The following is a 24,826-nucleotide window of genomic DNA, read 5'->3' on the forward strand; positions in this document are numbered from 1 at the left end:
GTGGCAAATGAATATGGTGTTGTATGTTTCATATTTGAGTCTTGTATAGAACTATTTCTTTGCTAGCTTAAATGTGAGATAAATATGGCCAACAGTACACACACACACACGCACACGCGCACACACATACAAATCCATGCGCACACAAACCTTCAATCCCATATACTGTAAGCTTGTATTGTAACTATATGCATCAATAACATTTTTCAATCACATTTTTCAATTTCAATCACTGAGTTCCAACCAATTAAAACAGACAGGCATTGACATTATCACTGGATTGGCATCATACTGACTGTGGCACAGAACCAATCTCAATACATTGTTCAAGGAACTCCAACATAGAAAAGATAACATGAACTGTATATCAGGGGAGGCTTGTGGAGGTAGAAATCGGAGGACAGGTTCATTGTAAATTGGAATGGAATGGAATGTGTGTTTGACACCATTCCTCATTCTGTCCATGCATTATTTAACAGCCCTCAGAGGAGTGTATTTTATTTATCAGAGAGCTGTATTTAACAGCCAATCAGAGGGCAGTATTTAACAGCCAATCAGAGGGCTGTATTTAACCCAAACTATTACTCACCAATCACACAACAAATAGTAGCTTTAGCTTAACAAACTATATTTCTCTCAAGGGTAGCTTTGGAGTAGTTTAACTTCTTCAACTGTAAAGTCATTTGTAATTTGGTTAACTACATTTTCTGAGTAGCTTCCCCAACACTGGGCCTAAAGCACAAACACCAGGCCACCTTTGACACACTGAGGGACAAATAGCAAATGTAGGTACAAACCACAATGTCACACACACACACACACACACACACACACACACACACACACACACACACACACACACACACACACACACACACACACACACACACACACCAAGGTCACACCTTCTATCAACATCATTAACTCAGTCTAGTCATTGTGCAGTGATCACACATTACAATAAGCAAAGAAACAAACAATAGAAACGGATCACCTACTACAATCTCTCCTACGACTTCACAGTGCACTACTACTTCTCCAGTGTGTAAGCCTGCTGAACAACACACACACACACACACACACACACACACACACACACTTGAGTCATTGAGATGGGCATCAGCCAACAGAACAGCAGAAGGCTGGGCCAGGCCAGGACAGGAGGCTACATAATGTATGATTGTATTAGGTTCAGTAGACAGGAGGTAACGCTGTGATACATCAGTTGCCAAACACTGTGGAGGAATCTGCATCAGTAGTAAATGAGATAACCATATTTGACTGTTCTGCGGAAAAAACATGCAGTTGCATTTTTTCGGCTTTAGAGTGTGCTGGGTTTGAGTCCACTCACTCCTGCTTGCATTCATGTGACATTTTATAGATTTATTTACATATTACTCTTCTCTTCCACTAAGCATGTCAACCCCATTGTTTTGGTCTGTCAGTAAACCAGCAAGAGCCCCTCAGTCCCTCTTCTGGTCGTTTTAGGTTTTACACACACACACACACACACACACACACACACACACACACACACACACACACACACACATTAAAATCTAAAAATCCACCCACACGCACCCACACACACACACATCCACACATACACACACTGTACCACCTCTCTCTATGCAAAGATGGTCGCTCTGACCCTATCTCAGTTTTTCTACCAAAGAAAACACATTTTGCTGTTCTAATCTCAGTCTTTCTGCCAAAGGAAACACATGTTGCCATATCGTTCAGACCCTGCCTTGGTGCAACCAGGGAGACATGTTACAACAAAACCTGCTTGGTCAGTTATCGTCCAATGTCAAATGACATTCCATCCTATTGAACAGTGAAGATCTTAAAATAACAGCAGGATCCCTCAAGGGTAGAGCAACATTTACCTGTCCTTGAGCACTGTAGGGGGTGGGACATCCAGGGGAGTCAGAGGAGTAGGGCATAAATAGGAGAACACAGAGATAGGTGACTTTTTTGGGACCAGATCAGAGACACAAAAAAGCCCATGATGTCGTCGTGTGTGTCAGTGGTAATTGGGGGTACTGTGCTGCTGCTTGTAGCCCTGTGGATGATACTCATCTACTTTCCTGGACAAAGAGACAAACTCAAACAAAAAGGACGTCAATCAAAAGGTAGGCCTAATCCTGTCCTCCTATCGCATATTGGGCATCATCCTTGTCTTTCAAAGAGCCTACTCTCTAATTATAAAATGTGTAAGTTATCGTAACTTGTACAACTTGTACCGTAGCTTTATGACCCGATAATGAGCTATAAATTGGTGTAATAAGTTCAAGAGTAGTAATCATGTATCTATGTATCTTCTCTATCTCCTCCATCCAGTTCAATCTACACTTCTGCACTTTCTCAATCAGTTCCTTCCCCACTCTGCCCCCCCCTCCCTCCCTGGCCCAATATGCCTCCCTTTACTGGGCAACATGATGGAGCTGGCACATGACCACCTGCCCAGTCACCTGACATCCCTGGCACAACGCTATGGAAACATCTACCGCCTCATATGTGGCAACACCAGTAATCAGTATACTTGTTATTATAATATACTGTATCTTGTTCACACAAGTACAATCATCACGAAAAAAAATTTTTTATTCAAAGTGAAAAATGAGTACAAGAGAAATTGTGTTTTACCACTTTAAATTGTTGTTTCATCAACAATGTGAAATTATAATTAGGCTTGATTCTATAAATTGCTTTGTTGCAGCCATGGTGGTATTAAACAGTGGTGACGTCATCAGAGAAGCATTGATAAAGAAATGGTCTGACTTTGCAGGGAGACCACATTCTTACACCGGTAAAGTACATAACCAGTGCCTGCCAGGCAACCATTAATCTTTTCTGACACTCTAACTCACATGTGTTTTCATTCGATATAATTTTCCCCTTCACCTAAATCTCTCCCCCCTCCATCCCTCCCTCTCTACTCCTCTGTACCTCTCTCAGGAGACGTAGTGTCTGGGGGAGGGCGCTCCATCTCTCTGGGGGACTACAGCGAGGAGTGGAGGGCACATCGCCGTCTGGCCCACAATGCTTTGCAGCGTTGCTCACAGCAGTCGTTGCACAGTGTCATCCAGAAACAGGCTCTCCACCTGCGACAAGTACGTAACAAACCCTCACTGTGCTGCAGGGAGGGGACAACAACAATAGACGCACTGTGTACTACCATGGAATGTCTTCAAGCATGTACAAGCTAACTGTATGAACTGGATATTACACAATTTAAACTCATGTAAACCACAAAATAGTGAATCATTTATTGTAATATTTTTGAATACGAGGTTCTAGGTTCTATAAACGTTAGCAAAATGATATGCATATGTAATGCCTACAAGCATTACTATATGAACTGGATAGTTTGATATCAACAAGTTCATACTATTGATGATCAAACCTCTTATATCCACCAGGTCCTACTGGACTACAATGGCAGAGCTGTGGATCTCTCAGAGGACTTCACTGTAGCTGCCAGCAATGTCATCACCACTCTGGCTTTTGGGAAAGAAGTGAGTATCTGTTTGTCCTACCATCTGTACAGTGTGTTCCTCCTGTGGAAACCAAGGGAGATTAATATTAGAACTAGGGGGTCATATGTACTGTATAGTGCATACAGGGTTGGGTCAATGGATAAACAAGACTAAAAAAAAGCAATGTTGCATGTATTTTTACACTGTGTGGGCTGTGCATCTCATAAACAGGAACCTGATGAGCACATTTATTACAGTTGCAAAACGTTCCTATTTATAAATGAACAGAGGTCTGCTATCTAGAGTGGTTGAGGCCGACACACTTTGGGTATGTGGGATATTTGGGTCATTGCCTTGCATGGTTAGTTTTCTGTTGATGTCATTCCACTTTATGCAATCAATAACATGTAACAGTAAGATTTGACCGTGGGATTGTTGGAGAAATGTGCTGTAATATGGTGTAATGTGTTGTAAGTTAACCCTGGTTAACCCTGTGCGTACTCCAGTATGAGAAGAACTCAGCTGAGTTGCAGCGTCTGCATGGTTGTCTCAATGAGATCGTGTCACTATGGGGCTCCTCTTGGATCTCAGCGCTGGACTCCTTCCCACTGCTCAGAGTCTGTATACACCGCACACAAAGACTACCGCTCTTCTATACATAGATATAGCTATTTTTGATAATTGTGAAAGTGAAAAGTGTAGTAAAATGTTCTATAATCGACATTATGTTCCTCTTTCTCAAAGAAACTACCCAATCCTCCATTTTCCCGTCTCCTGAGAGAGGTGGCCAGGAGAGATGACATCATAAGAACACATCTGAATGAGTATAAGGTTGGTATGAAATACTTTTACAAGCCTCTGTGGACTATAGAATAATAAACCAGCCACACCTTCCAAAATGTAAAACAAATGCATCTAAATGTATCTCAGATACATTTTTTATGCCAATGTTTATACTGCATGCAGATACACGGCAAAAGGTCAGAGGATGCCATCACAGGCTCTCTACTCCAGGTCCTTGAGCAACCACAGGACACAGCACAGGGGGTGGTGGGTATTAGCTATCCAAGCACACTATACACATTCACTGATGCATCCAGTTACCGTAACATTGATGCTATTTCAGATCAGGTAGTATGATACTGTGGTAAAGTAAGGCCTTGTCATGGTCTGTCTACAGGTTCTGACAGACATTCATGTTCACATGGCCACAGTGGACCTCCTCATTGGGGGCACAGAGACCACTGCTGCCTGGCTTTGCTGGACTGTAGCATTTCTACTGCATAGGCCGGAGGTACAGTATTTTCTCTAGATTTGTTTTCCCCCATTTTTACTTTAATGCCAGATTATAGTATAAGACAAAACTTGAGTCTGATATTGATAAATAAACACATGCTCAGCTGCTCTCTCCCCACCTCCCTCCCTCCCCCCCTCTTTCCCTCTAGGTGCAGTGTAGAGTGTATAATGAGTTGTGTACAGTGCTGGAGGGGCGCTACCCGCAGTACAGTGACAGACACAGACTGCCTGTCCTTTGTGCTGTGATCAGTGAGGTACTCAGACTCAGGCCCGTGGCTCCACTGGCAGTGCCTCACCGCGCCATCAGAGACAGCAGGTGAACAGCAGAATACACTTTACGGTAACACTGACATACTGCAAACTAACATACAGGGCAGTTACTGTTGGGTATGCCGTAAGTCTGCTTTTGAAGTTTACCACAGTACAGTTCTATCCAAATTGAACAGTAAATGTATGTCTTGCCTATTTCCTTCCCTACCTTTTTTGGAGCAAACCTAAATAAATGCAATGTTTGATCACATTGCATATTCTGTACTCTATGTGCACAGTATTGCGGGTTATTTCATCCCTGAGAACACAGTCATCATCCCTAATCTGTTTGGGGCACACCACGACCCTGCAGTGTGGACGGACCCTTACACCTTCAAACCAGGTGCTTGAAATGTTGAGTGCATTCCTTTGACTTGGCACAGCACATTTCCAGTAAAGCTAACAGTAGCCCCTTCTTTCTTTCAGAGCGCTTTCTGGAGGGTGGGGGGGCCTCTACGCGTGCTCTCTTGCCTTTCGGAGGGGGGGCCCGACTGTGCCTGGGGGAGTCTGTTGCCAAAATGGAACTCTTTCTGTTCACTGCCTACTTGCTGCGTGATTTCCAGTTTCTCCTTCCTGAAAATGAGGCCTCTCTGCCGGACCTGAAAGGAGTTGCTAGTGTGGTGCTCAAAGCCAAGTCCTACAAAGTCATAGCACATCCAAGACCTGGAGTTTGACTAGTTTGTAAAGTCGTAGTATTACATCAATCATCAGGATTTAGTTAGTACACACTTTTACTGTTAGAAAGAGAATATTGTGCAGATACTGGAAATTGTTTGGTTCATAATTTCTTTCATATATCAATAAAAGCAGTGCTTGATAAATACATTGCATGGTGATTATGAGGATTTTGAGAGGACAACAATGACACTTTTAACAATGAATAATTCAATAAATGACAAAATACAGCATTCATTCAATAAAACTCAGTACTGAACTGTTTTTAGTTACCTCATTACTGAACCCTTGTGTGCCTTAAAGCGATCTGAACAGTTGAAAGGTTTCTGTCTTTTGATCTACGACCGTGGGTGGGTGTTAGAGGGGGTAAAAACAGGGAAAGTGAACATTCAAGCTGATAATGTGAAGCATCTCAGAGAAGGGGAGCAATAAGGTCGCTCAACACAAGCTGAAGTTTACAGCTGAAACTGAAACTTCAGAATACAGTACAAAGGAAAAGAGGTTAGTAATTCAATTTGACAGAGTTCACCACAGCAAAGTTTGACTGACAGAAATTATGTTTATGAGTGCTAAAATTGCAGCAAAACATCTAATCTGTTGTATCTATTCAACTGAATATTTGCTATTGTAAAGAAAACGTGTATCATCTACCTTGCACTCAGTGGCTTTATATTATTAAATGCTATTATACTATAAGGGTATATTGATGAAATTAATCACTTTCTTTTCCATTTCAGTCTAGCTCAATCTAATCCAAGACTGAATTCATTGCCTGTGGTGGTGATAATGACATCATTATCAGCAGAGGAGGCAGGCTTGGCCATGTCTGGTCAATGATGTGACCTGTCTATTGTACTCTTCCCTCTGCACTGATCCAGTTAGGCTAGACTGTGAGAACAACAACTGTAGACAGTGTATTGTGGACTACTGGAGAGAGGGAAAAAAAGAGGGGAAGGAGAGAGGAGGACAGGAGGTGGACAAGAAAGACAGTTCACATCTGCCTTTTGTGTCAAGAAATCTTCCCCCAGTTTGCCTTAAAGAGCAATAAACTACTCGCCACTATCATGGGGCGAGTGCGGAACCTAGGATTGGGAGGGAGGAGCCACGTCTCTATCTGAATCACAGAGGGAGCAGCAGTACTGTGGTGGAGGGGGAGTCTGTTCAGTCCACAGTGAGGCCGTGAAGATGTACTGTGTGGAGGAGAAGGTGGCCATCTGTGTGGTATGTGTGGTAGAGCATCGCACCCACAGCCTGGCACCCATAGAGGAGATCCAGAAGCAGTGTGAGGTGGGTGAGACAAGAAAGGTGATGACAAAAGGGAAAATATCTAAGAGCGATAGAGAGTAAAGAATGACAATGAATGTCATAATTAGTATTTTGCTGGAATGTTTTCATGCAGCTGTCACCTATTTTGAGAAACAGAGGGAGGAACGTAAGGGGCTTCTCCATGAAAGAGAACAGAAAATACAGGAAATTAAAGTAGGTATAAATCCACTTTTCACAATCAATCAATGTTTTGTTGGTTAACTTAACACAACTGTCATTTTCATTCTCTGAAGAGCCAGTCTGTCTCCCTTCATGAGTTCATCACAGAGGAGACTGTGAGGCTCTTCTGCAGAGTATTCTCAGAGAAAGGCAGAGACTGTGCTGAGGCAGAGAGAGGCAGAGACACTCAGAGGCAGCTGGACAGCAGGCAAAAAGCCCTGTTTCACCTCACACAGGAAACAGACAACCTGCAACAGGATGTGACCTCAATCAAGGGACGTCTAGGGGCAGACGTGGATGATCCCACAGCACTAAAGGTAATTAGATTTCACAAGAGCTTGGAATAAGTACTTAATTAAACATAACTCTGCTGTATACGGACAGACTAGTATGTTAAACACAGATTAACTGTCAACATATCATGAATTCAAATATACTTTCCGTACAGGACATTCAGGAACTCACAGTGAGGTAATGTATGCTTTCTTATGTTTTGATACCCATGCTAGCCTAACTAAGTCAACTTTCACCCACTCAATGGTATATCTGTTGCCCTAAATGACCATGTTCTCTCTACTATTGGCTGAGAGCAAACTGGAGAGTGCAAGATGATGATGTCATTGAGGAGCTCGACCTGGGCGTTTACAAAGGGCCGATTCAATACCAGGTGTGGAAGGTAGGGCTGTTCAACCAGGTAGGGCTGTGTACAGTAACAGTATGGTTTACTGTACGTGTCTGTTGTCAACCACACTGTGTATGCTGTGCTGGATCTCAGCAGGGTATGCATGATGAGTTCACGCAGTTGCACCTCAAACATCTTTGTTCAGCTGAAACTTGTACGAGCGTATCTGATTTGGTGCTTAATTCTATGAGATGACACTTCTCACATTAACTTCCTGGAAACATCCCCCCGAAAAAGCTACAGTAAATCGGTTATTAACATTGGGAATTCATTACGCTTTATCTTGTCTTCTCCAGGTCTGTGCACTCTGACCCTCAACCCCACTACTACCAATCTCTTCCTGTCCTTCTCTGATGACCTCACATCTGCCTGTTGCAGCCACACCCTGAGAGCAGGGTCCCAGCCGGGGGACCAGTGCTTTGAGTTCAGCCCCTGTGTGTTGGCCAGCAGGAGCTTCACCTCGGGAAGCCACTACTGGGAGGTGGATGGACATAGGAGACCAGCTAGACTTTGGGTGTAGTGGGGGAGACAGCGAGAGGAGGGATTGGGTGGTGCTGTGTCCTCAGAATGGCTACATGACCTTTGGAAAGACGGCGGTTATCCTTCTACGCTGTCACTGATATGGCACCCTTGTTCTCTTATTTGGGTGTAGATTTTAGGGAAACGCTTTACTCGGCTTCTTGTGCCAGTCTTGCCCAGCCTCTGACAATGATCAACCCAAGACATTAATGGCAATGTACAGAAAATATAAAATCAAAAGTTGCTAATATGCAACTTAAACTAAAACTAATGACATGTGGAGGGTAGTAGGCCTTTGTTTTCTACATCAACTTCCCACTCTCCACTTGTTCCTACGTGTCAGAAAAGGCCAGCTGGTTTTATACCATATATCTATTTTGGGTAAATTGTGATTCTCATTTAAATTACGGTGCTATTCAGAGATGTGTTACTTTTTAAATCTCAAACTAAAGACTGCTATTTTCCATTACATGTTCTACTGTGCACCCACAACTTCACCTTTAATGGTTTCTGTATTCTGTTACTACTGCACCATAACTACAACAGCCAACCCTTCAGTGTCAAACAAACAAAACAAAAAAACAGTAGTCTGACTGAGAATGCTTGATGCTGCTATGTTTAATAAAAGGTGGGTAGAGGGGGTGGGGGTGCGGCAGGGGGATGGGGGAGAGGGGATGAAGGGAAAGGGTGGGGGAAGGTTAGGGGAGAAGTTACTGTTCCTGCTCTGACTCAATCTGTTTGGGTTTGCGGAGGATTCTCATCAGATTCCTAGACATGTAATAAGGCTTCTCGGAAGTTCCATCATTCCTCTCTAGGTCCTCCACTGTAGAAGGAAGAACACACCAGTCATTCTCAACTCTACTCTACTCTACTCTACTCTACTCTACTCTACTCTACTCTACTCTACTCTACTTTACTCTACTTGTCACCTTGACTGAGGGTTAGACTTTTGAAGCCTTAGGATGTAAAAAGAGTGGTAAAAGGAGCTAGTGCAGTGTAGATGTTGGTAGGTAAGGTGTTACTCACGGAAGCAGAGGAAAAGGGTGTCGACACACATGCTGTACACACTAAAGAAGCCCTGAGCAATGAGGTAAGATCCCACCATCACCGTCTACAAAGCAACATCACCACAACAAAGCATTATGAGACATGACTATCAACATAATGGTAACATACATTCCAAAATAGTATTGAGTAAAGTATCAACATACTTCATCCATGTTTTATTATGTAGATTGTGTAACTCTGTCAAACATTCATGCAATGTATCATATGTTCATTGAGAAACAACAAGGGAGAGTTGAGTATTTGGTTGACAACACTATTGAGCACACTTACAAGGATAGGCACCCAGTAGTAGTTGAGCATCTCTGCCTGGAAGGTATCCCCAGGCAGGCGAATATTTCCAGAGAAGAAGAAAAAAGCCAGCACCCCTGACCAAACAGAGATGGGTCAGTTCACTAATTGGGAGATAACTTTGAATCATAAGGCTATACTGAAGGAGAGATAAGAGTGCAGATAATAAACACAACCGCTGAAGATAAAATGGTCACCGTCACTTTTATAAGTGTATTAACATTGCAAACACTGTATGCCAGTTTTAATATCAGTTTAAAGTTTTTAAAAATCGAGTTGTTCACAAACAATCTATTCAGCATAGTAATAAGTTTAAACAAAATTGAAGTCACATATAATTGTCTTACCAACTGCTCCGACCACTAGAAGTTTGCCAAAGAATAACAGCACATCTGTCACTTTGTCCAGTACCACCACCCTGTGGACGAAGATATAATGTACACTTAAACAATCTGACAGAATGGCAGCTTGAGACGAGATAGAGGAAGAGGAACTCAAAATAGATACTCATAACTCTTATTCAAACAATCAAATAAGCCGCTTAATTATCGTCTCACCGTCCGATGTTCCTCATCAACAGCATGTAAGCATTTCTGCTTGACACACAAAAGCTGTCTCCATAGATGGCAATCTGCTCATAGATCAAAAGGATAAAGACATTACTCAGAAGCACAAACAGCGTTATCATTTACAATACTCAATACAGCAAGTAGGGATACCACGACTCTCCACATAAATTACTGCAGACTGACTCAACGACCATCAGAATATATGGGACTGACCATGACGTAAGCATTTCTGTTGAGGATCTTCATGAAGGTTTCCAGACACCAGAAGCAACACCTGAAGCAGTTCATCAGAAAGCGACTGATGGAGCTCTTCGAATCTGAGGAGATATTCACAGTACTGGGGATGACATTCACTCATGACTGAATACTCATCAAATCCCAGAGGAACATGTGTCTGTACATTTACTGTGCATGTCTATTCAGAGCGGACCCATTTGAAAAACATTGGGTCTGTAGCCTTACCACGATACTTATGTTCTATGTGCTCTAGCAGCATCCTGAAGAGCTGGAAGGCGGTGAGGAGAACAGAGCCAAATGCCAGAGAGCCAACGTGGTACCTTTCCAGAACAAAATAAAATAGCAGGTATTGAAGCACAATAAAACTCCATGCAAACACAAAGACATAATCAAAATCAATCATATAGTGCTGCAGAAATTCACCACTGTTTGAAGTATGACGTTTAGAGGGAGATGGGTGTAACTCTTTACATTCACCCATCATCATACTGTACTATGGCCCACATATTGAAGATTTGGGGAGAGTTCAGTGATCTGGCGATAGGCACACATTCAGTACAGAAATCTGGCGCTCCACAGATCTTACCGTAGAGTGCGGATGAAGGCCTGGGACAGGGGGAATGGAGGGATGTCGGCAGGCTTGCTGAAGGCCCAGTAGTAGGAGGCAAACACTCCAGCAAGCGTGCACTGGCCCAGGGCGATGACAAAGTTAACACACCACAGGAAGGCAAGGATGTTGTAGATCTGCAGGTAGACGATGTTCCTCTGGAACATCCCCTCGTCATCGTACTTGAAGAAGACGCAGCGAACAGAGGGGCACACTGGGTAGGCCGAGGAGTTGAACGTCTGACAGGAGAAGTTGGGGGAGAGGGGAGTCCAGATGGGAGAGATAAGCGGTAGAGAATTAGCTGCATGCATACCTAAAGTTATTAACAATTGTAGGTGAAAATCAAATTGTGAGTATAACCATGAAAATGTACAACCATGTTTGTGTCATAAAAGGCATACAGGCTCCATAGTAGTGAGCCATAAGCCCTGCTAGGTTACCTGTGGATGGCAGTTCTCTGTGCCGTTGATGAGACCGCAGTTCGCCACAGAGGCGTTGCTGAGAGACACTACTCGGTAGACAGGAGCCCCTGATGTGGACAAGTACAGGGAGGTCATCCCCCAGTAGGACACACACACCACCAGCAGGACAAAGGTGAACAGAGGGTAAACCAGGGTGGACATCAGGTAACCCACCGCCCTGTAGAAAGAACAGATCAACATTACACCTAGTTTCTTACAGGATAAAAGGATCTCACATGTTCTGTACAGTTCATAAGCACCCTGGTAACTTAAGGGTAAACAGCCACAACTTTATGTTCATATCATTTTGCCCCAGTTTGTACAGTGCAGTCATTGATAATTGCTAGAACATTCTGACCTGATACTTAATACAACCAATAGGGCTATCTCTAGCAGTGACATCATTGTTCTTGCTGGTCTAACAAATATTCTATGTGGAGGCACAATAAGTTTCAGAGAGGCAAGTCCTACTTGCTGGACTCCTCAATAAGATCGACAGCGATAGAGAGTCTCTTCCTGAGGCAAGCAAGGATCAGAATCAGAGTCACCTCCACCAGACACAGGATGATCACTGAGGAGAGAGAGAATAGAGTCACATACTGACCTTTGACTCCTGAGCACTGACAGTCAACGCTTTACAGAGACACTATACTGCATAAGGCACACACAGACATATAGACAAACTCACAGAAAGCCAGCCAGGTCTCTTTCACTTGAAGGTAGACTGAGATGTGTGTCTTGAAGGCAAGATCACTGATTGACAGTTTGGAGTTGCTGAAATGGTCATATTCTGAGTAGCAGTGCCATATACCTGGTGGAGAGACGCCATATATATAAAAGCAGTAATACATCAATAAAATGTATCATACAGTTTACTGTTTGTGTGACTGTAAATTATTCGGAGGAATAAAGGAAGTAACAAGCCCAGCACTCAATCCCATTTCATCTAATACCACACAGACTGTGGAGCTGTATACTAGTAACCAGCACTGGGAGAATTCCCGGTGGGCTGGTCGATCTGTGGGCCGTGGGCAAGTGTATGGGCCGGTCGATCTGTGGGCCGTGGGCTAGTGTATGGGCCGGTCGATCTGTGGGCTGCGGGGCTAGTGTATAGGCTGGTCAATCTGTGGGCTGCAGGTGCCGGTGAGTGACATGATCTGTGGGTTCATGTAGCCCTGCATGCACCCCCCCCTCTCTCTTCCCCCTCCGTCCCCTTCCCCGTCCCCATCCCGTCCCATCGGCTGAAAGTCCAGGGCCGTTTTGTTGTCCCAGTCCGTCCCTGCTAGTATCATACTTACCATAGCCTCCTATGACCAGGACCCCTACGATGAGGACCCAGATCAGAACAAAAGCCAGATACCTCAGCAACAACAGGAACAGTATACTGGCCACCATGGCCACCATTAGACCACTGAAAGCACAGGAGACACACTTGTTGAGCAGCCGAGTCATGGACTGAGCATATAAAACACCCCTGTTAAACCAGAGCATCTTCTCAATTTGATAGATAACATCAGACTTACTGTAATATCCAGTTACTTACAGTAATATCCAGTACCAAGAAGAGGCAAAGTCTTCGAAGATCCTCACTCCTATTGCCTTGGCATTGAAGCCAGATATCAGAGAGCTGAAATAGAGAACAGATATGTTAGGTGACACAGTCCTGTGCATAAATATTCATTACTGTAGGTGCTGTGGTAACTACCCCATGGCATTTGTTATGCTGTTGACTGTTTCGTTGATAGAGGCCATTCCGGGCAGAGTGAAGTTGGAGGGAATGGTCTGAAGAGCGTCTAGACTGGGTAAACACCTTCCCAAAGCTACAGTGAAGCATACAAATATGTATGAGTTCAGTGAACTAAAGATTCACAGTCAGTTAAATGTGTTCTTAAGATTACTATGGTCTTTAATTGCATCCTTTCGAGTCCAACATTCATGCTGATAGTATTGCATGTGTAAGACTTTACCTGGTATACTTGGAACGTAGAAATATGGACAAAGTTCCTTATCAAGAATGTCTTGAACAGTCTGAATAAAAGGAAGGATATTACAAAACATAGAAAGGGGAAGGTCAAAATGTATTAGTAGAGTGACAGGCACATACATCATCTGTGGATACATGTTTCACAATGTCATTGAATCTTATAGTGAATTACATTCAGCTCCATGCTCTGTTAAATATAGCCTACAACCATATAAAGTACACTGTACCCATGTGGTGTCAGCCAGGCTGAGGCTGGGGTCACAGAACTGCTGCTGGAAGAAGTCATTGGGTTTGGCCCCAGGTGCATAGGCAGCTGGGGGCAGCATCCAGAACTGAGAGGGACACTCGCTGACGCATACCTGGCAAGGGGAGGGGAGGGGGGGGGGGGGGGCGTTCATTGTGAGTCATGAAATAACGTCATGTCCAGTGCAGGAAGCAGGAAACATCTATAGTGGTAAGAGAGGATGTTTCATACTTTCACTATAGCCATATGCAGAGGCAAAAGCAGAGACAGTCACACCTGTGTAGTAGGACACTGTATGCCATTCAGTGCTGCAGCCATCACGTTGGTGGTTGTCGCACACTTCAATATGTCCAAGTAGAACATGCTGGGCTGGTCTCTGACAAGAGTAGATTAAACACACCACTGAGTTGCTTGATCATAAAATTGTTACCCTAATGCACTCAACCTTTAGGATACATACTGCTTGCAGAATGAGTAGTCATGTTTTACAGTATGTGTCACCCTCTTGACCCTAAGCACTTGGGCACATTGTGTATAGACTCACGTATTCATTCCAGCGCCGCAGAACATTCCAGTAGAGTTCCTGGGGAAGAGAACATGGCGAGGGTCTCCAAACAACCAGGCTGGTGGAAAGAGAAAACAAGGGAGGAATGTTTATGTCCATGCTAAGACTTCTCATATGTACTAATCCCATGAATTTGTAGGGTGCTTTGGTTGATGTGTGACAAGGGATATCACTTGACTGAAATAGGACAGTTAGTGCTTTCTCCTCTAATCTAGTAATGTCATGGACATTCTGACAGGGTTCTATATGAGCAAGAAATTGACATGAGATGATGATGACAGTGAATTGAATAATAAATCTTTCCTACCCAGGACTCCCACAACCATGTAGCCAGCAATGGCTGCCAAGAAGAGTATGCAACAGATAACATCTGTGCAACTTCTGGAGAGACATACAAACAACAAATTAACTATAGAGGTGCTGGATAGAATGGAAACGGAAACTGAGTCACTTGTTGCCTACTAGTAGACCTACCAATGATGCTATAGTTTGGACACACAAAGTAACAACAACATGGGATAAGCCTATAGTACCTTTTGCGGACAGGCCCACGGAAGAAGGGATCGTAGGATGCGGCATACCCTAGGAAAAACGAGGGGTAGAATCACTGAACTGTACCTTCATCTAAGAGAAAGTTGAAGGCCAATTACATTTTAGCGGGACAAACCGGGATTATCCAGAATAAACCCTAACAGACCCCGTAACAGTATGCTAACTATACTCTGATGCGATATGGCCTGGTAGCCTACGTTGACGATGATATGAAAAATATATCAACTATGGACTTCAAACTCACCATGATCATCCAACTTTTCACTCAATGGTTTCATTTTTACGAGCTCCCTACGAACAAAAACGTTGTTACAGTGGCGTTTGTAGGCTCAGTAAATGTGGAATTCCAGATGTTTTTATCGCGATGCAACTAAGTCTATAACGTAATAGTGGCACCTGTTCAATGCGCGCGCTTTTATTATGACGTAGGGCGTATAACAAATGATGTGATGTTGGGTTTAGGCTATTAAGACAAATATTGTGAAATATATGAATGTTCTTATACAGTGTAGGCTTCTACTACACTATTAGCGGTAGGCCTATAAACATTTCATTTACCTTACTGTCATGAATTATTAGGACACATTTAGTCACTAAACCTAAACATGTGGAAAGTTCCCCGCTGTTACAGTCAGTTATAATTAGAAGAATTAAAATCAGCATGAAGGACAAAATGGCAAAATTGTGATGTGATTTGTTCATTTACTGATTTTTTTGTTTGTTTTGTTTTTAATTACATAATGGAATTAGATACAGATTTTTTTTTTTTAATGAAACTTAATTTACAACCTAGAACTTAGGCCCACTAACTGACAGAGTTATGACATGACTCATTTTAGCAGAAGTTGCTCAAGAAGTTCAGGGAGAAGACGTGGGCATTTCATGTGACAACAAAAAGAAATTACAAGAATGAGGATAATCAGAAGAGTGAGAGAGAGAGAGAGAAGGAGACATGAATATGTCTTTCAGTTTATGTCTCTTGATACTTCTACAGGCAAGACTTGGACTTCAGTCATTTGGTAATTACAGATATTCTCATATAGACTTGATAACAATATCAACATCATTTTATCCATCAAATACCTATGCTTGATTCACTGGTGATTGTGTACTCTGTTATGAAGATGTTTTAACACTTGGCATTATTCTCCCCTAAAGACAGCACTCGAGTATTTGCTTCAGTTGGAGGCAGTGTGTGTTTACCATGTGGCATACCCAACATCAGATACTGCTCTTCTATCAACTGGAGTATGAAAGGACAGTTTGAGATAACTGAACCGGTGGTCAAATCAGGTGTGGTGGTGAGAGTGGACAATACAGAGAAAGCCAGTCGGCTGAGTTTGGGACGTGACTGCACTCTACAAATTGATCATCTTAAAATGGATGATGGAAGAGTTTACACTTGTGAGGATAGAGCAACCAGTTCAACTGTTTCCCTTCAGCTACTCACCAGTATGTTACCAGTGTGATAACTCTACATTGTCTAACATTTCTGACACAGATGTTTTCATTATTTCATTATTTTCCTCTCCTTTTTTTTACCAGTTAATCAGACACCAAGGGAAATGGATAAATCAGAGGGAATGGATATGGAGCTCCAATGTCACATAGATAATTTCAATGGTGGTGTCCCATGTCACAACCATAGTGGAATACATCTGAAGTGGCTCAGTGAGGCCAATACAGTGATACAGGGAGACAGATTTCAGACCGAAAGCTTATCTCCTTGCATTTTTAGTCTGCACATCAAGAGGCTCAAGAAGACTGACCATCACAGGAAGTGGAGGTGTCAACTGACTGAGGGGCATATTGTGAAGACCACTCTCAATTATACCACAACGCTTGCAGGTACTCTTGTCTATTTTAGTGTTAGCACTTATCTATAAGACAATTGTGAAGAGGAGGAATGACATCATGTTTACTCAGTGTTTGTGTTCCCCTGTTCCCCCTGTTCCCCTGTATCTCTGTAAACAGTAGCAACAATATAGTAACAGAAAAGCTAATAGATTATCAAAGCTGGATCCCCCCTTGTTCCTCTTTCTCTCTCTCTCTCTCTCTCTCTCTCTCTCTCTCTCTCCCTCTTTTAGATGGTGTAGAGGAAGTGTTTGCAACAATGGGTGAGTCAGTGTCATTTTCCTGTGACAACACCTTCCCCCTTGGCATAGGAGGCAGACTGCAGTGGACTCTGGGTGATAGGTTACTCTTCAGTCTGTCTCAGTTAGGTGACATTACAGCTGGACCTCAGGATGAACTACCTGCATCTTACATGAACCAAGATGGTTCTCTGGTCATCAGCGATGTGAGTGCACTGCATTCTGGGCAGTACAACTGTGCAAAGCACAACGAGACTGCAGCGTTACCCCTCAACACAATCCTACTGCACACTCTGGGTGGTGAGTGACGTTAGGTCTTCTAACTATTGATGAAATGATCAGGTGTGGGTGCTAAGATGTATACTAATGCTTGTAGAAAACACCCTCTTGTTTGTCTTCAGTGACAGCAGAGTATGCACCCCCTGGGAACAAGAATCTCACCCTGACCTGCTTGCTCACTTGTGCACTTGGCTGTGAAGATGACTTCAATTTAACATGGACTCACAGTGCCCAAGATGGGTGGCAGAGTGACACCAGAAAGCACAACAATAACCTCACCTCCAAACTATTCCTCCCTGACCCTCAGACTCAGAGCACAAAGAAGATAGCCTGCTCTGTGTTCAGAGAGGGGGTTCAGATGGCGATGAGGGCCATTCAAGATGGTAAGAGTTTTTAAGAATAGCATTGAACATGCATAATCTTGACCTCTGTTTGTGACTGTAAGGCCATGTTCAAATATCAAATACCTCAAATATTAAATTCCTCTGTATAAATAGGTCAAGCAGTACCTGTAGTTGCATGGTTATCTCCACTTGTGGTTATAATGCTCTGTGCTGTTGGAGGGGGAGTCTATTTGAAGAGGAAGTGCAAGGGAGATGAAGGTACTATAATGATGTGGATGTGATGGTAGTAGTTTCTGTGTCTAAGATTGCATCATATCCTAATAAAATGTAGTCATCTTTGTAATGGAGGTTAAAGGTGAGTATTTGAAAGTGCATTTCTTATAATTTTATTACCGTGTCAATGTGAAAATCGTGTCAATGTGAAAATAAAATAAAAATCTACTAAGATAACTAGCTTGATTTAATTTCCCCCTTGTTCTTGTAGGAAATGAACAGTCAAATGTTGGAATGGTGAGGATAAATCTTTATGAATATGAATAGGTGAAAGATTGTTACCGACTGATATTTCATTTGAAGAGCCATTTCCTCATGTCTTGCTAATGATAAAGGATGATGCCTCATAGCCTTAACGTTGGTTCTATGTATCTTGACATGCGATTTGTCAAATGCTACAGTATAATAAGAATTTATCATTGAACTAAATGCAAAATATTTCATATTCAATCTCTTCCTTGCAGACTCATATCTATGAAGACATTCAAGAGCCGAGCCATGCTGAAGTTTCACCTCAGACAGGACTACCTGGAGGAGTAGCATCCAGAACTAATGACAGTTTCTATGATCTCTTGCAAGCTGTGAACTGAGTGTGAGGTGTCATATCCTCCCCTTGTGGTCCTGAGTAATGTATTAGATTATGTAAATTATCATGAAGTGGATCTATAATCTCATCAATCTACGTGCTAGAAACTATACCCTGGACTTTCACATCCCACAGGAGAGCAGGTCCTTCCTCTATTAGCCAGGATGAAGCAGGAAGTGAGACTGCCAATGTTTCAAACTTAATCACTTCTTATTGTCTTGTCAAGTACATGTGTGGGTGTTTGTGTGTATGTTTGAGATTGTTACAGGAGAGAAAAAAAATTATTCATGATATGATCTCAAGAAATGAATTCATCAAAGAGACATGGTTTATCAGATACAGTACATGTGATTTATTCAAGCTGGGCGGAAAACCTGAAAAAGCATGAATAAAAGTCAAACCACCAAAATAACATGTCACTGTCTCTGTCTGAAATGGCACACAAGCAGCAAGTCAGGATCTACATCTATATCTGTCTGCAGGAACATGTACAATTGGTCATCTAATCGTAATCTATTGTTAGAATATTTTACAACTGTATGTTATTTGATACTGTAAGCTACTGCAAAAACACTAGCTAAAAAGTAATGAAAATATGTCTTTGTTTAGGGCAGAAAGGCAGAAGTGGCGTGTTGACAGGTGAGGATTCTTATCACTGGGATTGAACTGGAAGAGATATAAGAGAAATTCATTGAGATTACAAAACTGAAGCTATTGATGAGAACAAATGTGCCATGCTTTAAGATTTAATTTGGAAACAACTCACAAGTGTATAGGGACTCTTCTTGGGCACTCTCCACATATTCATATACTGCTGTAAAATAATAGATGAAAAACATTTAGGTGGACCACCTGCAAATTGGATAAGTCTCTTTTTTTTTTTTTTTACATAATCATAGGGCTCACCTGTGTCTTCAAAGTACACATTCTCATGAAAATGCACAGTGTCAGAGGGTCTGCATTGAGGCTGAAATGAGGCTTGAATTGATTGACCTAGTGAGAGAGAGGGAAACAGATACATCCTTATGACAATAATACTGTGTTGTCATGTAAAGTAAATCATGTAACATAAATGACAACACATGATTTTCTTTGAACAGGTCAATCAATATACCTGAGTGTCTTTGGTGCTGGTGTTTATTGTATATGAGGTATACAAGGCTGAGTACAAGTGCCATGACGATTCCAGAGATGATTGAAGCAACCACAATAGTCAATCCATTGCTTGCACTGGCAGTAACTGCTGATAAGAACATCTATTTGCTGACATTTGTTGTAAGAAAACACTTTCATGAAAACACACAAATCCATACATGCACCCTTCAGTACCTTGTTCTTTTGCTGTCACTTGTAGCGATTCTGTGGTGGTAGTTCTGGTTTTGACAACAGGTTCCTCCTTTTTCTCTTCAGCTAGGGTAAAGTACAAAACATGATCATTACAGAACATGCATCTGGTAATAAAATGATAAGAAATGCACTTTCAAATACTCACCTTTAACCTGCAGCCTGACCTCAAAACAGCGTTGGTTTGGACTCATCTGGACTCTACATTTGTACCAACGACTGTCACTGATCTTCACAGAGGAAAAGACTAAAGATGCATCTCCTGCCTCAACATCTCCAAACCTCACCCTTTCTGGAAGAGGTGTAAGCTTGGTGATTTTCAAGGGGTATTCAAGTATTGGGGTGTCTTCTGAGCCCCCCTTATCCAGTGCCCAGGACACCTGCAGCTGTGGTTTTTGAACATTTTTTTCCATCATGTTCAATGGGCAGGGCAGGACTGCTCTTGTGTTTGGTGCTGCCTTAACCGAATCTAGGACTTTACACTCTTTAGGAAGAGGAGAGGAAGGTCTTAGTCAATCAAATTAGACATTTTAATATGTTATCTCGGTAAGCATACCGTAGATAAGCAAATGAAGACAAAAATAATGTTACCTCTGACTTTTAGAGTTATGATTTCATTATATGACCTCCCTGTTTCTTGCCTGAGCAGTAACATATGAACCGATACAGTTACATCAGTATAGATGAAAAGTTATTATTATGTTTTGCAAAATTGCAAGCGAAGGCAAATGGGCAAGGCAGGAAGGTTGTTGTGTTGGGTGCTGCTTTAACTGGCTTTACACTCTTAAGGAAGAGGAGAAGAAGGGCTTATCAAGTTAGACGTGAATATCTTAATTCTGTAAGCAAATGAGAACAAAATGATGTTACCTCTGACTTTTAGAGTTATGTCCTTAGCCATGACACAGTTCCATGTCTCCCATACCTCACAGGTGTACAATCCCTCATCAGATTTCCCCACGGCTCTCAGAGACAGACTCAGGTTTCCAGCCCTTGCCCCATCTTCACCCCACTCAAAGGTTGCACGCTCAGTGGCCTTGTCTCTCTTAGGCATCGCCAAGATTACTTTGGGTGTAGGGAGGCTATCTGGTGTGTGTTTTATCCATCTCACTCTATGGTTGGTCTTTAGGTCTTGGAAACAGGGGAGAACTCCCACCTCTCCCTGAGCGGCCCAGATGGTGGTCTGTGGTGCCTTAACCTTCTGGGAACAAGGTACCTCAGCTACTGGAAAATTAGAGAGATAGTTTTTCATCACTGTATACAGGTAGGAAGATCAGAGTTATCCTGTTTGAATATTGTCCCTGCTAATAAGTGAATAGGGAGTGGAACAACATTTAATTAACATTTTCCTGGATTTACCAAAAGTCAGACTGAATCTCTCAAGCACATACTACTTTGATATGTTACAACTGTTTGATAATCCATACACAGTTGATACACAAACCACAACACTCACTATACAGCAAATGTCTGATGCAAGCAGATATGTACAATGTATGTGCAATACATTGTATATCACACTTTTGGATACTGAGGTTTTGGAAATGTATGCACATCTTCACCAAACAAAAAACATACATTTCCATAGTAAATCACATATACCTAACAATGTTAATAAGAAAGAGTCATCCAGACAAGAGAAGATTAATACTCACAAATATATTCTGATATGATTGTCAACAGAAATACTATTGATAACCAGTGGTCGTGAGACAGAAACAGTGCCATTACCCCTATGAGTGTAAGTAGATTGCAGTTTCCTCAGGTGCGTCTCATCTACTCTCTGTCCACTTTCAGTTCTGCATTAGTCCAAGTCATCTCCGTGGTATAGTTTTTACTCAAATACACAGTTGCTGAGAAACAATTATTGACTGCCTTAAAAATGTTTTATCGTGTATTGCACATTATGTGCACAATATTGCCATCTAGTGTCAAGAGCTGAATGTACGTTTTTCAACTGTAATTCACAAATGATCCGAATGATCCTCACAATCCTAACATATGATTTCATTATATGCCCTCCCTCCTCCCTGTTTCTTACCTGAGCAGTAACATAGGAATCGATACAGTAACATCAGTATAGATGATTATTATGTTTATTATGTTTTGCAAAATTGCAAGTGAGGGCAAATGGGCAAGGCAGGATATCTGTTGTGTTGGGTGCTGCCTTAACTGGATCTGGGCTTTACACTCTTAAGGAAGAGGAGAAGAAGGGCTTATCAAGTTAGACATGTGAATATCTTATTTCTGTAAGCATATACTGTATAAGCAAATGAGAACAAAATGATGTTACCTCTCATTTTTAGAATAATGTTCTTGGCCATGACACATGTCTCCCATACCTCACAGGTGTACAGTCCCATGTCAGATTTCCCCACGGCTCTCAGAAACAGACTCAGGTTTACAGCCCTTACCCCATCTTCACCCCACTCAAAGGTTGCACACTCAGGGGCCTTGGGTGTTTCATGGCTCATCAGGATTACTTTCGTCAAGATAATTCTGAAATTATTCAAATGTTAATCCATTTATTTCATCCTTCCAACATTACCATAGCCTTACATATTATTTTATTATATGGCCTCCCCCTCCCTGTGTCTTCCCAGAGCAGTTACATATGGATTGATGCAGTAATTCAGTATAGATAAAAAGTGATTATGATGTTTTGCTAGTCTCAGAGATGAGAGATTCTGGGTTCCGAGATTAACGTTTTGCTGAAAGTGGATGAAAGCACTTTAATTTGTAACGTTGAATGTGGTGTTCAAATCCCCAGTCCCCTGTCCCCTATATACCCTCTTGTTACATTCTGTCTGCTGTGACTCTGTATGAGAGAGGAACTTCACAAGTGACCACATGCTAACTTTAACCCCCTTGCACTTCCTCTTCTATCAGCATATACAGATCCACTGCATAGTTACTCCCTCACACTCCCTCACACTTTCATTTTTGATGACAAAGCACTCCAGTCCTCTGTTTGATTTGGCTATTTCTGATCTACCAAAAAACATCTGATTGACATGGACAAACGTGTTCAAGGTAGGTAACCACGTATGTCTGTCTGTCCTCGTGTCTGTCTGTCCTCGTGTCTGCCCTATCAATCTAGTGTTTCTAGATATATAAAGCTTTTCAAGCAAACTGTTTTGTGCTGACACATGTTATACTGTATTAAAACGTAGTAAATGAAATGCTGTAGTTGGCTGTTCGTGGGAATGAGAGATAATGTGATGGAAGTTAATTAGTGTTGAATGATGGTGTCTAGTTGACAACTGTAACATTTCTTACTGCATAGACATAATTGCCTTCCTGTTTTATAGTTGTATTTTAATTGTACTTTGTTTAACCCTAACCCCCAAAGAGGGAAATAAAAAATAATGTGGGATATGACATATTTCCTGAATCTATTTCACATTGTTTCAGGTGGGAAAGCATTTGGATTTCTTAAGTCCCAGCAGGAGGAGAAACTGAACTCAATCAATGAGGTGTGTTCAATTATCTATCGCTCTAACATACTATTTGGTATGCCTGATGTCTTGGATATGTACCTTCACTCATTAAGTCACCAAAATACATTTTAATGCATACTGTAGCACTGTAATCTTACATTCTGACATTCCCTGACATTCTATTATGAAGGCCTTTGTTTCCGATCCTAAATATGCAGAAGAGGAGGACCTCACCTCGAAACTGGAACTGTTTAAAAGTGAGCATTTTCTGAATTGTAATTGAAGACATTAAACATTGACACAACAGTTATCAGTTATCTTAATTAATTAATGATATTTCAATATCTCATTGTTTTACAGATAAATACATGGAGTTTGATTTCAATGACCAAGGAGAGATAGGTACAGGACTGAAACACATTGTAACATTGTGTTTACAATGTAAACACATCTACATTGTCAATATCATACCAATCAATAGTGAGATTTATCAAATAAATTGGCAACAGTGAAAACAACTTCCCATTTGAACAATTAATTTGTTGTTTGGTTGTGAGTTTAGTTATAATGCCAGCTGTGTTTAAACAGACATTTTGATCTGGTGTATGGATACTACTATATTGTTGTCATGTGTCTCTCCCTCTCTCTGTCATAGACATGATGGGGCTTAAACGCATGCTGGAAAAGCTGGGGGTAGCCAAGACTCACCTGGAGCTTAAAAAGATGATGTCAGAGGTGGTTGGTGGGACCTCACGAGACACTTTCGGCTACACCGACTTTCTGAATATGATGCTGGGAAAGAAGAACGCCATACTGAGACTGTACGTTTAAAGTTAAAACTACAATAAAGTCACACCATGGACAAGCATTTCCAATCACACAATAGACAAGTTTGATATTTAAAAAAAACAGCCATGGTGGATTGAACTACAATTTGTTTTTATGTTCGTTTTGTTGTATAAGATAACCTATTAATTAATGTGTTTTATTGTTGAGGCTTAGACCTTTGAGAGGCAATAGATAAATAACATGCTCTCTTCTCTCTGTCAAAGGATCTTGATGTTTGAGGGCATGGGCAAAGAACAGGAGCCGAAAGGAAGTGGACCACCTGGTCGGAAGACGTTTTCAGATCTGCCTTAAAATACTTCCATTAAACTTTATTCACCTCTTTATATCGTTATTTTGTTTCATAGTTTTTAAATTCACTACATGCATTGAGTTTTCAAGGTTCGACATGTTAGATCTGCCCAGTGAGTACTACCAAGATCTGTGCCTCTCTCTGACTATACCACCTACTGAAGTGAGGTTTTAAATACTGTACTCTATAATTGTCTGCTCTGCACCTGGTGGTTGAATGAGGTAAGGGTTTGTTTGTGTAAACTCCAACCCTGTGGGTGGCAGCAAGAGGCGTACAGAAGCTGACAGAAAGTTGAAAACAAGAAGAAGA

General features: G+C 41.8%; 5 protein-coding genes and 1 pseudogene across 8 annotated transcripts; 4 read left to right on the plus strand and 2 right to left on the minus strand.

The window, feature by feature from the left end:
• Positions 1-2,011: 2,011 nt before the first annotated feature.
• Positions 2,012-5,761, plus strand: cyp21a2 (cytochrome P450, family 21, subfamily A, polypeptide 2; the record flags this gene model as incomplete). The annotated part of the gene is made up of 12 exons (XM_083679407.1): positions 2,012-2,042; positions 2,344-2,532; positions 2,723-2,812; positions 2,962-3,116; positions 3,426-3,521; positions 3,989-4,099; positions 4,227-4,313; positions 4,449-4,532; positions 4,663-4,776; positions 4,928-5,094; positions 5,327-5,430; positions 5,514-5,761. 12 exons carry the CDS (start codon positions 2,012-2,014, stop codon positions 5,759-5,761), a joined length of 1,476 nt encoding a protein of 491 aa, XP_083535533.1.
• Positions 5,762-6,548: 787 nt separating this feature from the next.
• Positions 6,549-8,658, plus strand: LOC310811289 (E3 ubiquitin-protein ligase TRIM17-like; annotated as a pseudogene). Its single transcript has 4 exons — positions 6,549-7,049; positions 7,322-7,564; positions 8,023-8,026; positions 8,226-8,658. The product of its transcript is annotated as an E3 ubiquitin-protein ligase TRIM17-like (transcript).
• Positions 8,659-9,158: 500 nt separating this feature from the next.
• LOC310811290 (choline transporter-like protein 4) lies at positions 9,159-15,301 on the minus strand (the record flags this gene model as incomplete). Its single annotated transcript, XM_083679408.1, has 19 exons — positions 9,159-9,271; positions 9,475-9,559; positions 9,787-9,881; positions 10,152-10,222; positions 10,362-10,435; positions 10,587-10,690; positions 10,836-10,930; positions 11,197-11,456; positions 11,658-11,856; positions 12,150-12,249; positions 12,977-13,089; positions 13,237-13,305; positions 13,646-13,653; positions 13,890-14,021; positions 14,183-14,282; positions 14,451-14,529; positions 14,779-14,852; positions 15,005-15,053; positions 15,268-15,301. The coding sequence occupies 19 exons, from the start codon at positions 15,299-15,301 to the stop codon at positions 9,159-9,161; spliced, it is 1,854 nt and encodes a 617-aa protein (XP_083535534.1).
• Positions 15,302-15,981: 680 nt separating this feature from the next.
• Positions 15,982-18,613, plus strand: LOC310810424 (uncharacterized protein; the record flags this gene model as incomplete). Its single annotated transcript, XM_083678182.1, has 8 exons — positions 15,982-16,042; positions 16,182-16,475; positions 16,569-16,871; positions 17,111-17,416; positions 17,518-17,778; positions 17,893-17,997; positions 18,224-18,249; positions 18,477-18,613. The coding sequence occupies 8 exons, from the start codon at positions 15,982-15,984 to the stop codon at positions 18,600-18,602; spliced, it is 1,482 nt and encodes a 493-aa protein (XP_083534308.1). The 3' UTR covers positions 18,603-18,613.
• Positions 18,614-19,172: 559 nt separating this feature from the next.
• Positions 19,173-21,651, minus strand: LOC310810425 (uncharacterized protein; the record flags this gene model as incomplete). Of its 3 annotated transcripts, XM_083678185.1 has the most annotated exons (8): positions 21,595-21,651; positions 20,810-21,163; positions 20,091-20,426; positions 19,928-20,008; positions 19,713-19,841; positions 19,505-19,591; positions 19,365-19,412; positions 19,173-19,264 (listed from the first exon to the last, which is right to left on the minus strand). In XM_083678185.1, exons 2-8 carry the CDS (start codon positions 20,991-20,993, stop codon positions 19,251-19,253), a joined length of 879 nt encoding a protein of 292 aa, XP_083534311.1. In that variant the 5' UTR covers positions 20,994-21,163; positions 21,595-21,651. The 3 variants fall into 3 exon arrangements, with proteins under 3 accessions (XP_083534311.1, XP_083534310.1, XP_083534309.1); XM_083678184.1 differs by lacking the exon at positions 19,173-19,264 and having other exon boundaries at positions 19,345-19,412; positions 19,713-19,838; XM_083678183.1 differs by lacking the exon at positions 19,173-19,264 and having other exon boundaries at positions 19,345-19,412.
• Positions 21,652-22,861: 1,210 nt separating this feature from the next.
• Positions 22,862-24,548, plus strand: LOC310811098 (allograft inflammatory factor 1-like). Its single transcript, XM_083679133.1, has 6 exons — positions 22,862-22,972; positions 23,354-23,415; positions 23,570-23,636; positions 23,740-23,781; positions 24,035-24,200; positions 24,432-24,548. Exons 1-6 carry the CDS (start codon positions 22,954-22,956, stop codon positions 24,517-24,519), a joined length of 444 nt encoding a protein of 147 aa, XP_083535259.1. The 5' UTR covers positions 22,862-22,953; the 3' UTR covers positions 24,520-24,548.
• Positions 24,549-24,826: the final 278 nt, after the last annotated feature.

The sequence above is a fragment of the Argentina silus genome, assembly GCF_951799395.1.
Source record: "Argentina silus genome assembly, chromosome: 10".
NCBI lineage: Eukaryota > Metazoa > Chordata > Actinopteri > Argentiniformes > Argentinidae > Argentina > Argentina silus.

Bases quoted from the DNA above. Each gene is read 5' to 3' on its own strand.
- LOC310811098 (XM_083679133.1), top strand. The intron at 23,782-24,034 runs GTACAGGACTGA...TCTCTGTCATAG, and splicing joins CAATGACCAAGGAGAGATAG to ACATGATGGGGCTTAAACGC. The intron at 24,201-24,431 runs GTACGTTTAAAG...TCTCTGTCAAAG, and splicing joins AAGAACGCCATACTGAGACT to GATCTTGATGTTTGAGGGCA.